At 37.7% G+C, this 16,322-nt stretch overlaps 2 protein-coding genes and 1 pseudogene across 2 annotated transcripts; all 3 read left to right on the top strand.

The window, feature by feature from the left end:
- Positions 1–129: 129 nt before the first annotated feature.
- LOC103988744 (protein NDR1-like) lies at positions 130–1,155 on the top strand. The gene has a single exon (XM_009407374.3). The coding sequence runs from the start codon at positions 255–257 to the stop codon at positions 918–920; it is 666 nt and encodes a 221-aa protein (XP_009405649.2). The 5' UTR covers positions 130–254; the 3' UTR covers positions 921–1,155.
- Positions 1,156–1,260: 105 nt separating this feature from the next.
- LOC135640482 (homeobox-DDT domain protein RLT3-like) lies at positions 1,261–5,584 on the top strand. Its single transcript, XM_065154948.1, has 5 exons — positions 1,261–1,633; positions 2,642–2,739; positions 2,820–2,951; positions 3,024–3,287; positions 4,998–5,584. The coding sequence occupies exons 2-5, from the start codon at positions 2,667–2,669 to the stop codon at positions 5,072–5,074; spliced, it is 546 nt and encodes a 181-aa protein (XP_065011020.1). The 5' UTR covers positions 1,261–1,633; positions 2,642–2,666; the 3' UTR covers positions 5,075–5,584.
- Positions 5,585–5,699: 115 nt separating this feature from the next.
- Positions 5,700–12,547, top strand: LOC135586316 (homeobox-DDT domain protein RLT3-like; annotated as a pseudogene).
- The last annotated feature ends 3,775 nt before the right edge of the window (positions 12,548–16,322 follow it).

Raw genomic sequence — 16,322 nt, 5'->3', positions numbered from 1 at the left:
TTGTGTTGAATTCATCCTATCTTCCATGAAATAAAACAGTGGTTCCTGAAATGGTGACCGGATGGGTTCCTCCGTTTGCAAGTACCAGCGTCGGGTCTTCTCCCCGGACTAAGCCCACTCAAAGGCCTCCTCCAGTGTCAATTGGGTCCCATGGGCTAATCGTTAGGAGTCGAGAGCAAGGTTTACGTACTTGTGCTTTATCCTGTCATCATTTACTCTTCTTGTGTTTTGATTCTGGCAGTAGTCGTTGAAGCATGTTGGGAAGCCATGGGCTGTGCCGCTTCTGCCTCATCTTCCTTCTCACGATCGTCTTCCTAGTCCTTCTCTTCTACCTCACCTACCGCCCCATAAAGCCCCGTTACTACCTCACCGCGTTCTCTCTCCTACTCAACTCCTCCTCCTCCTCCTCCTCCTCGGCCCCCGGTGCCGGCGCTGCGGTGGCCTCCTTCGAGCTCGCCATCAAAAACCGTAACAAGGAGCTCGGCGTCTACCACGACGACCTCGGTCTTTCCCTCTCTCTCCCCCCCTTCAATTCCTCCTCTTCTGCCACCGCCGTTGTCCCCGGGTTCTATCAGGGCCACCAGAGGACCGCATCCAAGGCGGGCTTTTTCATTCTTTCTTCTTCTTCTTCTTCTTCTTCCAAGCGCCCCTGGGCGGCGGTGGCGAACGGGTCGGCGGTGTTCCGCATCGCGGTGGAATCGGCGGTTCGGTACAAGGCGGTGGCGTGGAGGAGCCGGCGCCACAGGGTGAGCTTGGCGGCCGAGGTCGCGATCGACGGGGAGGGTAAGAAGACGGCGGAGGACAGGATCCGATTCCATTCCTGTGCGCCGCGGATCTACTGTGATGTTCCATTCCGGCACTCCATCATCGCCGTTGTTTTGGTTGCCTTTGCTGCGCTGATGCTGAGTGGACGGCTGTGATTTTATCGTTATCTGGTGCATACTCGGCGATGGTCGTCTAAGAGGGTGTTTTTTGTTATAGCTCCATGTGGGATGGGAGTTACATGTACCATCGGGAAGCCCATAAAATTGTCATTTGGATTAGATGGGCGAAATATGTGGGTACTCTGGTGAATCAATGGGCTTGCAATGTGTATGTAACATGGTTCTGTACTAAACCTGTTTGATTAATGCTCCTATTACTTGGTTTTTTTTTTGGGGGGGATTAATTTCAGTCACATTATTCCTGTCTTCTGCTAGAAACCTTAGATAGAGTAAACCTGAATTGGCGGGCGAGTCAGCGTGGTCTTTATCACCAGTAATTGATGAACTTGCTAGACATAATTCAAGAGCAACGGTATTGATACACACATGTTTTGATAATTATACGATTCTACCCAAGCTAACATTATCCTTCGAAACCCTAAGCCCAAACATCAGCGAAATCGAAGATCGATCGAATTCAGCGAGGTCCATGTCGGTAATATCGCGGAGGGCATTTGCTTCCGATGACGCAAGATATTTCTCCAAGGGTTTAAGAGATCAAAACGAAAAGCACACAGGATGGACGGGAGGGGAGCCAAGGGGGTTGGTGTTCGAAAGGAGCAAGCGAGAACAGGGTGAGGTAGCCAGACCCCCGCCATCTTCGCTTCCGTCCTCATCCTTGGCCCATAAACCCTAAACCTCGGGTGCAGGTAGAGGTGCCCAGTCCAATAAACGCGTTAATTCTCTCTGGATGTGCCCGCTGCCGTTGGAAAACGCCGTCGTCGCTTCGTCAGAGCTCTGATACCTTCGCTTCTCTTGTCTTTTCCGGCTATTTGGGTTCGGTTTCGGCCGTTTCGATGCTGAATGGGTTTGATTTTGGGTGTGGGTTGGATTCTTGAAGTGTTATCTCGAGTGGTGCGTTTGGTTTGGGATTTTCTTTTTCCAGTGGTTAGACAATCAATTTTTTTTTGAACTGATGTTCATGTTTCGTAGGAAACAGAATGCGTATCGATGTTCTTTCGTCGGCGTATTAATGCACTTTTGATTATTGATCTTTAATATGCGTTAGAATTACTTGGTCATGGTTATTTTTAGATGTCATGCTTGTGATAGGGGCGAAAAGAATCATGGCTACACACGTGTGCGACTACCTGGACATGACCCATGGAATTCTTTGTTTTGGATTTTGCCTGTCGGTCGCTCAAGAATGTATCTATAAATATTTTATTTAGCATATCGAGAAGGCCAAAATTTCCTTTTTTTTTTCTTTCTGGAAATTCTCTGATGCCTGCTGTTGCTTTTGGTTTTTGTGTTTTCTTGCAAGTAAGTTTCATTTCTGTCCATCAAGGAGACGATTCGAGGGCACATGGGTTTCCTAGTATTTCTGATGCCCGCACTTTTTGTTTCTTTAAGTGCGTAATCTATTTGGTCCTCGCTAAGAAAGTGACTAAGCTGCTGACTAGTTCCTGAAATGAATACCGGCTTGATTAGATGTTTGAGCTTTCGAATATCATCCATCTATATAATGTTTGCTCTGTCTTAATGTTCTATGGAAATCTGGTAGGAACTAAATTCTGGTTGATCACAACAAGATGTATTTGCTTGAATATCTTGCCAATTAGCTGCTTTTCATTGTTTGTTTGCTTTGTCAGAGAGGGTATGCCTTCAAGTACGTTCTCTAATTATTTTCACATTCCAACCTCTGTTTCATACGATAGGTCACTTCTAGGTTGATGGGTGCTGATGAACAAAAAGACAATGGAGCAAAGAGAAAAAACACCATGCCGACTACAGTCCTTGGAAAAATTATACTCAGGTGTTTCTTTTGTAATCCAGCTAAGTCCCTGGGTTTCTAAATATAATTCTTTAGTTTATTGATGTTTGTCTTTCTTGCAGAGGATAAATATCCTAAACAAAATAAAATGGAAGAATATGCATCATCACTGAATTTAACGTATCATCAAATTCATGGCTGGTTTGCTGAGAGAAGAAGAAAAGATAGAAGGAAGAATGAAGCTCTTCATTCAAGTATAAAAAGCTTCCCTAGTAGTAGTTCCAATGCATTTAAACACACTCATGGTAAGTGTCTTAATTTATCAGGTCACAGGGGAACCGCTGGCACTTCAAGATGTGCTATCAAGAAGATGAATCAACTTGTCAGACAGAAATGTAGGTATAAGGATCTAGAGCAACTGATGAAGAGCCATTCGGGTGGCAGATCAAATTATGCAGAAAAGAATCACATTTTTCACTTACAGATTTTGTTCCCTGAAGACCATATTTTAAAGAAAATATTCTGCAAACATGGTCCTGTCCTCGGAATAGAGATTGACCCCCCTGGAGATGCATTTGGTCACTCCACAGGTGTGTCTTGCTTCATTCTTAGACACATTTAAATATTTGCAGTCTTATTTGGTTAATTTTCATAACGATTAGATTGAAATATTTTCTTTGAAATTGGCAATTTTAGGTGCATGTAATTCGGAATTTTTTTAATAATTTACTTTAATAATATTATTATTATTAATAAAGGTAAGAAAGTTAAGCTTGTGCAGTATGAGGATATATTTTCTGAAGCTTAAATTAACCCTTGTGGATCCCATGGTTTGATTTGCTTGGAGACTTGGAAAGATTTGAACTGCATTCATTGTACCTGGTGGATATGCCCACTTGAATGCCAGCAACCCTGACTTGATGCGGGGAAAGTGTTCTTTGACTTCTTCAAATACTTGTGGTTCATATTCCTCACACTTCCCTATCCTTTTTTTAACTATATAGGAATCCCTTTCTAAATAATTTTTTTCTTGAGATTTAGAAAGGAAATTGTTGAATTAACTAAGTGCCATAAAACATTTAGAACATTTTGAGATCAGTTTAATCTGGTTGATCTATATATATAGAGCTCTATATGGGATGAAAACGAATGAATTGTTGTTATTGTGTCCCTTCTATTCTGAAATTTTAGCTTTAACAATGATGCCCAACAACAAAAGCAAACTGTAATGTCCCAACTTTCAGGGTTGATGAGCTTTATGCAAGGTTTTATCATGATGCCCTCTCGTAATAACATCGCAAACGTTTTTTTATAAACAGTGGGCTAAAATAATTTGTTTGCAGCAGCACATGCCATAATGCCCTGCCTTACATGTGTATTAGCATGTCTTGTCAGGGTTCAGGCATATGTGCTGAATTGTGATTGTCACTATCATGTATATGGTAATTATTTACTGTAAATTAGGGCAATCTAAAATCCTAAAAGGTTGCTTGGTTTAAGAATGTGGACCATGGTTTACTCTCGGCAATAATGTAACAAATGACATAGCTAAAAGAAATGGTGTTCATAATAGTAGTACCATAGATTTGTAGAGGTTATTTCATGTGGCAATTGGTTGAAGGTAGAAATTCATATAGGAGTTTTGTTTGAGTAGGAGACTGATGAGATATGCAAAAAAAGGTGTTGTATGTTCTGAGTTGTAGTTTAACAGTGAAGTTTGTGAAATTGATTGTTTATAAGAGAATGAATAATAAGTTTGAAGGATAAGCATTATAGGAGTAAGTTTTAGGTAAAGAGAAGTAATCTTGGACTCTCTGTCTTTGAAAATTACATCAGGGAAATAGATGGTGTCAGCAGCTTGCCCCTTTCAGTATGTATGCAGTGTGGCAGCTGATGTCGGAGAGAGGAAGGGTAGAGAAACCAGCAACAAAAGCCCTTTCTGAAATGAATGAACAATGACATTGTTTGGCTTTTAAGGATCATTTTTGCACAGTTCATCTTACAAACTATAGTACATGTGCTGGACAAAAAGAACTTTGACAGTCTTGCTGTTCATAAAGTTGAGCTCTTATCGTAATCTGCCTTATCCTTGAACCTCTGAAGGTACTAAAGATCTACTTTAGTCTAAGCAGTAGACATTTAAATTAGATGACTGTTATTTTAGCAAACTTAGATGGTTCTTTTATTATACTTGTTTCTAAAGTGTTAGGTTTTCGGTTAATTCCAGTTCTTTGTTATTATCTTACTTTTGGAGTTCCAAATGTTTCATTCTTACATATTTTCCAACTTATTTACACTAGAGTTCGAGAAGCTTCAGTCCTGTCATGACAACCAACGTATTCCCAGAAGGAGCAAGGTATCACAAAACTTCAAGTAATTTGACAAGTAGCTTCTGTCCTTTTTCTTTGGAATACAAAATATTAACTTGGGTAGAGCTGGGTATGGTCTAAGTCATATCTAACTAATTGCAACATGGACCAATTGGATTTTCATTTGGGCATCTACATGCCTAAGTTTTGGTCTAAGTCACCTGATGTTGGATGTTCATTTGTTTTTCTTTTTTTGACAGTTTGCTTCAGATACTGTGTATAAAAAGTGCTTTTTATGTAAGTTATCTTCAAAATTTAATATCTTATCCTAGGACTTTTTTGTTTTTGTTAACTTATACTTTCTTGTCCATGTTTTGGTTACTCTCTCTGTCCATATATGTATCAATTGTGTGCTGTCATCTTAATTGATGACGATTTTTTTTATTTAATTTAGTTAGTTGTCAATGAGGAAGGTTACTATGTCTTAGCATCAATCACATATTAGATGATCTTGACAAAATTTCTCCTGTGAAACACTGGAAAAAAAATGAACAGTATGTTTTTATAGTGATATCTTTTCTTTTAAAAGAACTCTTTGCAGGTGTTGGTGACAACTATACTTGCCTCCAGAACTCTTCCTGAAGTTAATTTTCATGCAAGGAAGTATGGTATGGGCAAAGGGTTGATGACAGTATGGCATGCAACACGCCCCAATGGTCAAAAACGTTCAACTGTTATGAGTTGTACAGACAGGAGTTCTTGGATGAATGTAAGATCGCATGTTTCGCATAAGGCTACATCATCTTATGTTCTAAAACGACTGCAGCAAAGAGAACCATGCATGGTAAATGGATTATGTTCTGGTTATGCTACTTTGACTTTGGCACAAGGATATCATATTACTGTCTCTGCAGATTTTACTATGAAAGTTTGAACTGGATGACTTTTCTGCTTATCATATGTTCCTGAGATATCCTTCCTGAGAAAACTTAGAGTGAGAAAGGTGACTTTGCTTCTATCTTATCGGAACATTTTTTTTTTTCGAGTTTATAAGCAAACTATATTATAGATTTTCTGTATTTCAACTTAGGGACATTTGTGACATTTCAATTGGCTGATCGAAGTGTCAATGTGAGTAGTGTCTGTAGTGTCAGTTTTTTCCAATTAAGTAAATTAAAATTGTTCTATGTGTTCTATTTCTGGCGGTATGCATTTATAAGGTTTGTTTCTCAAAATTCAGGTGCCATCTAAACAAGATGCAATTCAGCAAGAACCTCATTTAAGAGATTTTAATCTTTCACTTGATGAATCTTTTGAACAATCAAGTGAACCGATGACTTTAGTTGATGATGAGGAACTGGAACTTGAGGAGTTACAGGAAGGACCTAACCCATTGAGATGTTCTACCCATCTAGCTTCAAATGGAAGACATGGTTGCTCCCTTTGCAAAGGTTGATTCTTGTCCAGCACTATTCTTGGTACAGATCTCTCTGCCAACACATGCCATGATTCTGACTCTTGTATGTTCTAGACTTGTTGGCAAGGTTTCCTCCTCAAACTGTTAAAATGAAGCAGCTATTTTGTACAAGACCTTGGGATTCTTCTCCAGGACTTGTAAAACAACTTTTTAAGGTAACTGATTTTTGCCCTGATAGTTGCATTTATTCTGTAGTAGTTTAAGTCATGGCAGATGAATTTTATGGTAATGCAGGTAAAGTTGCTCTTTCCACTTCATATGTAGGAGTTGGTCATTCCCAGAAGTCAATGGTTTTGCTTTGTGTATCATCATTACTTTTTTTTACTCTGATGTGGTTAACCATATTTGACGTTTGCTACTTGGACATTTTTCTCGCTAACTCCTTTGGATAGTACTGGTATCTTTGGGCTTGTGGAGGCCCACTTAGCAGTCTGCCAATCATGATCTTGCATCACTTGTCCACTGCATGCTATTCATAACATTGCTGTTACTATTATTAAGTTGTAGTCTGCAGTTCTTATACTGTGTTAAATGTTTGGTTATGTAATGCCAATTAAACATCATTCATGAATTTTGATAAATTTACTGTCATTCATGTATAATTCTGTGAGAATATCTTCAAAAGATGGTCAACGGATGTTCCTTATTGCGGACTATACTAGTCATGTTTGTTTTGTATTTCTGTTTGTACTGCATCAGCCATGATGATAGATGAATCAAACACAATTCTTTGGAGTGTATTTAGATAATTTGCACTCAATTTATGGTGGAAAAATCAATTTGATGGGTTTTACTATCATGTTATTCTTTTCATGCCATGCTGATGATGATAAATTATGTTTTTCAATTTGCTTCGACAGGTTGTTCGGTTTATATATACTCATTCAGTGATTCTTTAAGTGCGTACCTTTACACTTGATGAATTTGCTCAGGCATTTCATGACAAGGTTTTCTTGCTGCTCGTTCTATACTGCATAAATTTTGTCAACTCTTTAACATCTTTACTATTTAAAAATTTGATGTCTAATGAAGTTTACCATATGATATTTATTTCAGGATTCTTTGTTGTTAGGAATTCATGTGGCACTTCTGAAGCTGCTTATGCTTAATGTTGAAAAAGAGACTACTGCTGGATTTATTACTCCATCTTCTAAAATCTGCAGGTTTTTAGTATTTTTGGACTTTGTAAGTCACTGATCGAGTGCGTATATTCTACTTCTTCTAGTTTTGTTTTTCTACAAGCCCTTCTGTTCATGTTGCCTTCTGTTCGTTTGCCACAGACCACTTAAGAGTTGTCTTATTTTTCTTTATTTTGTACTGTTGGTTTTATTTGTCTGTAATTTACTTTTCAAGTTGTGCATTTGTTTCACATTATAAGCCACCTTGCAGTTAAGATGTAAATTTTCCTTTCTTGTTTACTTTGCTTGTTATGTAGTAAAACTTTACGATATATGGGTTCTATTCCAATAAGAGAACAAGATTTTGAAGTTGATCACTGGAAGCAATCTCTTGGCCCTCTGACTTGGACTGAAATACTATGGCAAGTTCTGGTAGCAGCAGGTTTTGGATCAAAACAGAAAGCAATACAGAGGGGAAATTATAACGAGGTATTGCAAACAACAAATTGTCTGATATTTGTCAACATTGGATTAAACATTTGCTGTTCCTATGCAAGCTTTAATGTTCCGTTGGAATTTCTGATTCTCAAACATCTGTTTAGAATTTTCACAATGCATGTATTGGTTTTTACATGTTATTCTTCCATGGTTTCAAAATTTTATACAAGTCAAAGAAAGAGGTTTCAATTTGCATATGCTTTTCCGAAGCAGAAACTTTTGCTTTATATATGAGGACAGTTGTAAATACTAAATAGTGTGGTGAGTTTAGGATTATTGGGTAGCCACATCAACTGACTGGTCTTTTAATAAAATGATCCAATTAAATAGGCAACTAGGGTACTTGCCTAATATTGACTGATGAGCTGGCTACCTCTAATGTCAGCTTAATGTCCATTTGACTTCCTCAATGAAGGAGTCTTGACTTTCTAATGATCTAAAGCCTTGAGAACTTCTATCCTTGTAACATTCAATCAATGTAATTGTTTAAATCTTCTATGCCTATGTAAATGCACTAATTACAAATGGCTAAACTAAGATGTCTCTCTTTGTATGTGATTGAATTTTTATGTAATGTTCTATGATTTGATCATAAACACAATGTAATTGATCTACATCTCTGAGAGCTTACTTTGATAATTCAGATATCAAATATTATCCTTGGCAAGGTTCATCAGGCCCGGTATCTGAATCCATTTGGATGCTAATATATGTGATAATGATAAGGCTAGATCAGTTAAGCCAGCTGGATTGGATCGTTGGATCAGATTAACCATAATTGGGCCATCATTAATTGTGATTGTCTGTAGGTTGACTCAAGTATGACAGAATAAACTAATTTACCCAGCTAAGCTCAGTTGATTCCAGATTTCTGATGTTTTCATGATCAGTCATTACATCAAATCATGATTCAGTTGATCATTCATATTATTTGATTAGGAGAACCTTACATGATTGAAATGAATGATCACCAATTGACTTATAGAACCACATTAATCAATGGGAGATATTAAACAACAGCATGCTGATGGGTGATAAATCAATCAAGGAGAAAGGTGCTTTGTTGAAGAGATTAAATTACCAATAACATGAGCATTACAAATTGAATTACTTTGACTATACCTCATCTCAAGTGTAGGGAACCGTACTTCCAAATTTTGCTTCGGTGACCTCTAAGCGGGGATGTAAAGCAAGTGAAATACATTGAAGACTGAGTCTTGGTATTAAACAGAGCAATTTTCTTGTATATGCAAGTTCATGTTTAACTTTATCTCTGTTTCTTGTTAATTTGTGTTCTTAGGAGAGGAATCCAATGGAGAAATATGGCCTACATCCCCCCACATTGAAAGGTGATATATTTTGTTTGTTATCCAAGCAAGGAAATCGTGGACTAAAAGTTTCCGAATTGGCAAGAGCTTCGTAGGTGCAAGTTTGGAGACTACCTTTTTTTTGAAAAAAAAATTCAATTGTCTATGTATATATGCGGCAAGTCTTCATGTAATGACTGTTGACAGTAAATTTTGCTGTGTTTTTAGATTGTTGAACTTGACCTTCCCACAACAGAAGAATTGGAACACCTAATATATTCAACTCTTTCAAGTGACATTACATTGTTTGAGAAGATAGCACCCTCTGCATATTGTCTTTGAGTTGATCCGGAGATTAAAGGAAAAAGTGATTCTCAATCAGATACAGAGGATTCAGGAAGTGTTGGTGATGACTCTGAGGACACAAGCACATGACTCTGAGGAACTGGATTCATCTATTCAGGACCTGCGAATTGTTATGTACAAGGGCCAACATAAGAAAATGAGCAAGAAGTTAACTGTATATACTGAGATTGATGAAAGCTATTCAGGGGAGGCCTGGATGCAAGGGCTTGTGGAAGGTGAATACTCTGATTTAAGCATTGAAGAAAAACTGGATGCTTTAGTTGCTCTCATTGATCTTGTTGGTGTTGTTCTAGTTTGAGAATGAAGGTATGATATGCCATGTAGCTTAATTACCCAGTGCTTTATGTTCAGTAGCGTTGTTGAGTTCTTTTAAATTATGCTCTCAAATCCCTGTTGTTTTCATCAAATGGAGAACTTTCTTCTTAGCTGTCACTTATTTCTGTTTATCTTGTTAGACAACTAGATTCCACTGTCTTTTATATCAGACTAATTCTTTATCTAGGTTTTAGTAAAGTTATTTTGGTTTAGTAATGTTAGATTGATCTATTTGAACTTTTCGGTCACACCTGATCCTCATAAAAGGGCTTGTGGCTTACTCTTGAGGCAGATAGTCCCAAATATTCTCCTGTAGCTTTATTTTTAAGATCAGTTTTCTTATTCCTTGTTCCAAGTGGATTTTCATGATAAAACGGACTGTGTTTTGTTGAAAACTACTTTGATGAGTAAACTGTTTAAGCAAATTATATGTCGTGTTACTTTTTAATAGTGATTTTTTTTATAATGTTACTAACATATGTTAGGAACCCATGAGAGCTAGATCACTCATTACAAATGCATGGTATCATGAATCGGGTGCAAAAATTAAAAAATCATTGACAAATTATCAAGTATTACCAATGTCATCGTTGGAGGGAAATGGGTGCGACATTGATAACATCCTTACCAAATACTTCTCCAGCCAATCCTTCTGCATCATACACACCAGCTTTCAAAAATGCAAATGCTTCTAGCTCTAGAAGAGGATGCCGGTCAAGTTCTTCGGAGACTAATAACTGCAAAGACAGAGAAGCCTGTAATGATGTGCACCCACTCCAATCCATATTTTTAGGATCCGATCGTAGGTACAACAACTATTGGCTTTTCCTTGGCCCATGTTCTGCACATGATCCTGGCCATCGAAGGGTCCATTTCGAGTCTTCAGAAGATGGTCACTGGCAGATCATTGATACAGCACAGGTTGTTAACTTTGCATCTGGTTGCTTGGCTTTATATTTACTAGTTTATGTTTTCTCTTGATGGTAGCTTTGAAGCTTTTTTGACACATTCATTATTGCTACCTGTTGCTCTGTAACAGGCTCTGCATGCTTTGTTGTCCATCTTAGACAACAGGGGTATGCGGGGTCTAGTTGCTTCTTTAGAGAAGAGGAAATCATTTCTCTGTCAACCAATGGATGAGTATATGGCTGCTGCAATTGGAAGCAGACAAACAAACAATTTTGAGCCATCTTATACAACTGCCGGTAGTGGAGATGGATCTTCACCAACTTCAGATGTTCATAGTGTTCTAATTACTTCAGAATCCTTGGATAATTTATCAGTTGTTTCAGGTGCTATAGATCTTGAAATTGAGAGGAGCAGTGAAGAAAAGAAGCAAAAGTGGGCCCGCTTGCAAGCATTTGACAAATGGGATTGGAATTCCGTTTACTCCACTTTAAATGCTGTAAGGTACAGTAAGAGGTCATACATGGAATCATTGTCTCACTGTGTGAGTTGCCATGATTTATTTTGGAGAGATGAAAAGTATTGTGAGTTTTGCCATACTACATTTGAGATAGATTTTGATCTTGAAGAAAGATATGCAATACATATAGCAACATGTGGAGAACGAGAAGATGTGAGTTTCCCAAGCATAAAGTTGTGTCTTCGCAGTTGCAAGTCCTGAAGGCAGCAATCCATGTAATCGAGGTGACCTACTTATAACATTTTTGTTAATATTCACTTTTTTGTTAATATTCACTGATTTTTCATCTCTTGTAAATATTAACGCATAAATGAATGCCAGTTTTCATTATACTGTTAAAATAATCTAAAGTTGATTTTATTTGAGTTTCCAGGAAAATATAAGTATTTTTTTTCCCCTTAGGTGAGCATGCCAGAGGCAGCATTAATGGGTACATGGACAACATCAGCTCATAAGCTTTAGGTCAAGCGGCTTAGACGTGCATCATCTTTGCCGGAACTCTTGCAGGTTTAATTATATAATAATAATTTAATTTCTAATTTGATCAGTTAATTTCGGTACTTATATTACGAAGAATTGCCTTTTATGTTCATTTCGCTTTTGCAGGTTCTCACTGATCTTGTTGGTGCCATAAATGAGCACTGGTTGTATGAATGCCCCACCATGGGCTGGCTCTAATTTGGCTGCAGATGACGTTATCATACAAATTTCAAACTATGCCCCAAACAACTTCTGCAATTGCACTTTGGTTGGTTAAGTTGGATGCTCTATTTGCTCCAAATTTGGAAAGAGTTCTGGCTGAAAGACCTCCAGTATCCATGCCCCAATCAAAATGTATATCATGATTATATTTTACTTTTATGCTTTACTTCGTTTGTGCCTTTATGTTAGTATTCTTGCTCATCCTATATGCTCTTTAATATATGGTACAAGCTTCTTTTAAGTACCAGGGTATATCATTGCTGTTGTAGGGCATATTTTGAGACTACAAGTCTAATACTTCGTATAATGTTTTATGTGAGTTTCGTTTTATACTTCTGCTTGCTTTTTGAACTTTGTTGATGATGAGTGTGTTGCTATGTCCTAAGTTATCTAGGTTGAATCTTGGATTTTGATGATGAAATTAATTGATAATTATTTATGATTTAATCTACGCTTTGAGCGACGCAGGATGCTTCGATCAGGGAAAGACAATTAAAGGAAAAATCATGTTTGGTCGGAAAAAAACATATCAAAAGATTGGACGTCATGTTGAAGGATCGGTCGACATATCGACAAAAAGCTTCGGGTCATGAGTTTGGCTATCGAGCCAAGAAGAGCGGATATTGTGCCAAGGATATCGGAGTTGCGGAGGTTAACTGGTCGATTAGGCAATAGGCCATAAGAGAGAACGATGCGTCGAAGAATCGGACGAAGCATCGATGGACCAATGACATGTCAGACAATATGATTCATGCTTAGTAATAATTGTCTAGATCGAAGTATGTTTTTATGCGTGCAAGATTAACTACGATAGCAAGGCATAAAGCGAAATGAAGTTTCAGAGTCAAGAACGTGATTTTGTTGGGAGTTCAAGAGTTCGTCGGAAGTTCTGCAGGAATTGACTGAGAAGTCCAAGAGCTTACCAAAGAAGCTCGTCGGAACTCGTTAAGAAGATCGTCGTGAAGTCTAGGAGTTTGCCGAGAGTTCGCTAGAACATTGCCGAGAGATCGTCGGAAGTTCGTCGGAAGAAACATAGACTTACAGACTTTATTTAGCTTAGTAAATGTCTTAAAATTCATAGTTAGCACATAATTAGGATTAAAATTGGGCCAACCCAATTAAGGGACAGTTGGGCTAAGTTTAGGCTATGTTGGGCCAAGAGAAAGGCTCAAACAATGACCAAACAAGTGAAACCGTCATGGCACAGTCTCCGAGATTGTCTAGGCGGTGGTATCGCCCGTACCCTGAAATTTTGAGGGTTTGAATTTTGGGCTTCAAATTTGAATACATTTGGGGCCTATAAATATCCCAGTTATTCCTGTATGGATAAGCAAGAAATATTGAGCAAAACTCTGTGATTCTAAAGTTGCAAACTTTAGAAAGTTTAGTTCGCTCCTCCCAAAGCTTAGAGAGAGTTCTAATGAAAGTGTGAGAGGGATACCTTTTAAAAGAGGGTTATAAAAGGTTGTCTCCTAAACCTGTGAAAAGGAGAAGAGGGTGTAAAAGGGTAGTTGGTCTTCGCCTATTGAAAGAAGACCGATAGTGGATGCCAGTAGCCTCGACGGAAGACGAATCGGTGGAGTGGATGTAGGTCATGACGACCGAATCACTATAAAATCTGGTTTGTATTTATTTTAATCAAATTACTTTAACTGCAAACTGAATCTTTACTTGTCTATTGCTTTCACTTTATATATGAATAATAAGTTATCTTTCGAGTTCGGTTTTCAACGTACGAAAGATTTTTTAAACAGACGTAATTTTATCGCTGCACTAATTCACCCCCCCGCCTCCTCTTAGTGCCGACTCATTCCTAAAAATGTATTTATTTTTTTATCATCAACTGCAAATTAGCTAGGTTCAGACAATAGTTCTAGGAAAGTTAATGCACTTTTCCAGAAGTGTTATTAACATGTTAGGGATGACTTTGAGTGAATTTGCATATATTCCTAAATGAACTTGGAAATGCTTCACAACTGATTCTTCTTAATTTTTTGGGTTACCATTAATTTCGAGTTTCTGGCTAACTCTTTTTTTTATTTATAAGTTTAATGTTGTGCAGCCAAGGATCATTCGCTTTCTTTTTATGTATTGAAAATATCTGGATGAATAAAAAAAAAAAATCAGGTGCCATGAAGAAGGGGGATTCATTCTTTGAGGCCTAAACGACTGAGTTGCCGTGAAGAAGTGAATTTATCCTTGAGGCCTAAATGATGCCAAAGATCCTTAAAGATATCTTTTAATAAAGCTAGAATAACGAATCTAAAATAATTTAAGAAAGATTTCAAATATTTTGGAGCAACGCATTTATGCCATTGATAATGCTTCTAGAATGATATGTAGATGCAGATGGGAAAATAGTTTTTATTAGCAATTTTTTCTGGGAAAAGAAGGGTATCATAGCTTAGGTGCCCTAGAGCTAAAGTTGCAATGAGCTAAATGTTGTTATATATTTTCAATTCTGCCACAGATAATCTCACACACAACAACGCATTTTAATTATAAAGTTATCCATCAAGATATATATTAAATTAATCAAATATAAAATATTGGTGCTTCATTCTGAAGTCATGGAGATTAATTTGGTCATATCATTTGGTGGTAGTAATTTGAGATTGAGGATGTTGTTTGATGCAACTAAGTTAATTTTCTTGACTTTTGAAATAAAAATATATATATATATATATATATATATATATATATATATATTTTTTTTTTTTTTGAAAATGAAGAACAAAAAAAACCAAAAATCATAGGTGCCACTTAGTATTTCCATGACTTGTGCATTTTTTTACTGTGAAAACTATTGCGGTCTTCTTTAAGCATAGGGCTACTTTGACAGGTAGGCTTGTTGTAAAAGGTGATTGAATATATCTTTATCCTGCACACTCAAAGAGTTACTAGTCGCTGATCCATCCATGGCTATTTTATTGTTTCAGGTAGGCGGAACTGTATCAATAGTTGAGATCAGAGGGTCTTTTAGGGTGAGCGTATTTGTATTTAACAACAACATATGTCAGTAGAGCATTAGAGTTTGATGCAACCAATCCCAATATCTACTTCAAGATACTGTTGTTTGACGTCAGCATGACAGCCATGCCTCTTTGGTCTTGTGCAGTGGGGTCTCTCCAAGTTTTCGAGGTAACAAATGGTTGTAATTTAGGATGCTGCAGCACCTGCAAATATTTAGTATCATAATCTCGGGCAGGGCAGCCAGGGATTGTGGCAGCTGCAGAAATAATATATATTTATTCTATTTTGTTCGCTGTTTTCCATCACATAGCATAATATATATTTATGCTAGGAAATATCAATGACTTTTTCGTCGGACCTGTCACACCAATGGTCAACATCCCAGTGAATTCTGCCAGCTGCCTCTTTTCTCTTCTAAAAAGCTACAACGTGTCTGTGCGGCTCATAACGTTTATTCCGACATAAGCAGTCAATAAAATTTAATCTTTTTCTTCTGATATACAAGTCTATTTACATACCGGTACGTACGTAAAGAAGAAAATTTATCAGGTGCAATAATAATGTTTACTAGCGTCGTTTGTTCGAGATATTTAGGTGGGATGTGACAAAACTGCTCAGAAATCTTATATCTATGTTGAAAACACAAGGACTATTCAGAAATCTTATATCTATGTTGAAATTTCAAAAGCTGAGGAGGATGGGACGAGCAAGTCCAATTTGGTGATGAAGAGTTGTAATTATCAGAAAACACAGTGAACGCATTCATTCTCTCACCACTGGTGGTGCTCCCCGCCAGAGCAGTCCAAGTCCAAGTCCATCTCATCTTCTCCTATTCTTCCTTCCGGTTCTCATTTTTCCTTGCTTTGTGTAACGTGAAGAGGCACGCGGTCGTCGGCCAATACATTTCTTGACAAGGACGCCTCAACCACCAATGGCGTAGAAAAAGGAGCTGATTCGATGACATGACTTTTGACCGAGTCAACTCCGGTTTATAAACGTGTATGTATGTATCTGTGGGATGCTTCTTCGACCACTCAAACACCCTGAGACAGCGGTACAACTTTCAAGTCCAGACTTTAGGTCGTGACCCAAGTCACCACGACAATCGCGTTTCGTGGTGGGAATACCTGATCC

This window comes from Musa acuminata, chromosome BXJ3-6 (assembly GCF_036884655.1).
Source record: "Musa acuminata AAA Group cultivar baxijiao chromosome BXJ3-6, Cavendish_Baxijiao_AAA, whole genome shotgun sequence".
NCBI classification, from domain to species: Eukaryota; Viridiplantae; Streptophyta; class Magnoliopsida; order Zingiberales; family Musaceae; genus Musa; species Musa acuminata.
This window is presented reverse-complemented; position numbering and strand designations above follow the sequence as displayed.

What these genes read in the sequence shown, in the direction of transcription:
- LOC103988744 (XM_009407374.3), top strand. Translation starts at nt 255, where the DNA reads ATGTTGGGAAGCCATGGGCTGTGCCGCTTCTGCCTCATCTTCCTTCTC.
- LOC135640482 (XM_065154948.1), top strand. Translation starts at nt 2,667, where the DNA reads ATGAACAAAAAGACAATGGAGCAAAGAGAAAAAACACCATGCCGACTA. An exon ending in CTTGGAAAAATTATACTCAG is followed by an intron (nt 2,740 to 2,819) that starts GTGTTTCTTTTG and finishes TCTTTCTTGCAG; the next exon opens with AGGATAAATATCCTAAACAA. An exon ending in TGCATTTGGTCACTCCACAG is followed by an intron (nt 3,288 to 4,997) that starts GTGTGTCTTGCT and finishes TATTTACACTAG; the next exon opens with AGTTCGAGAAGCTTCAGTCC.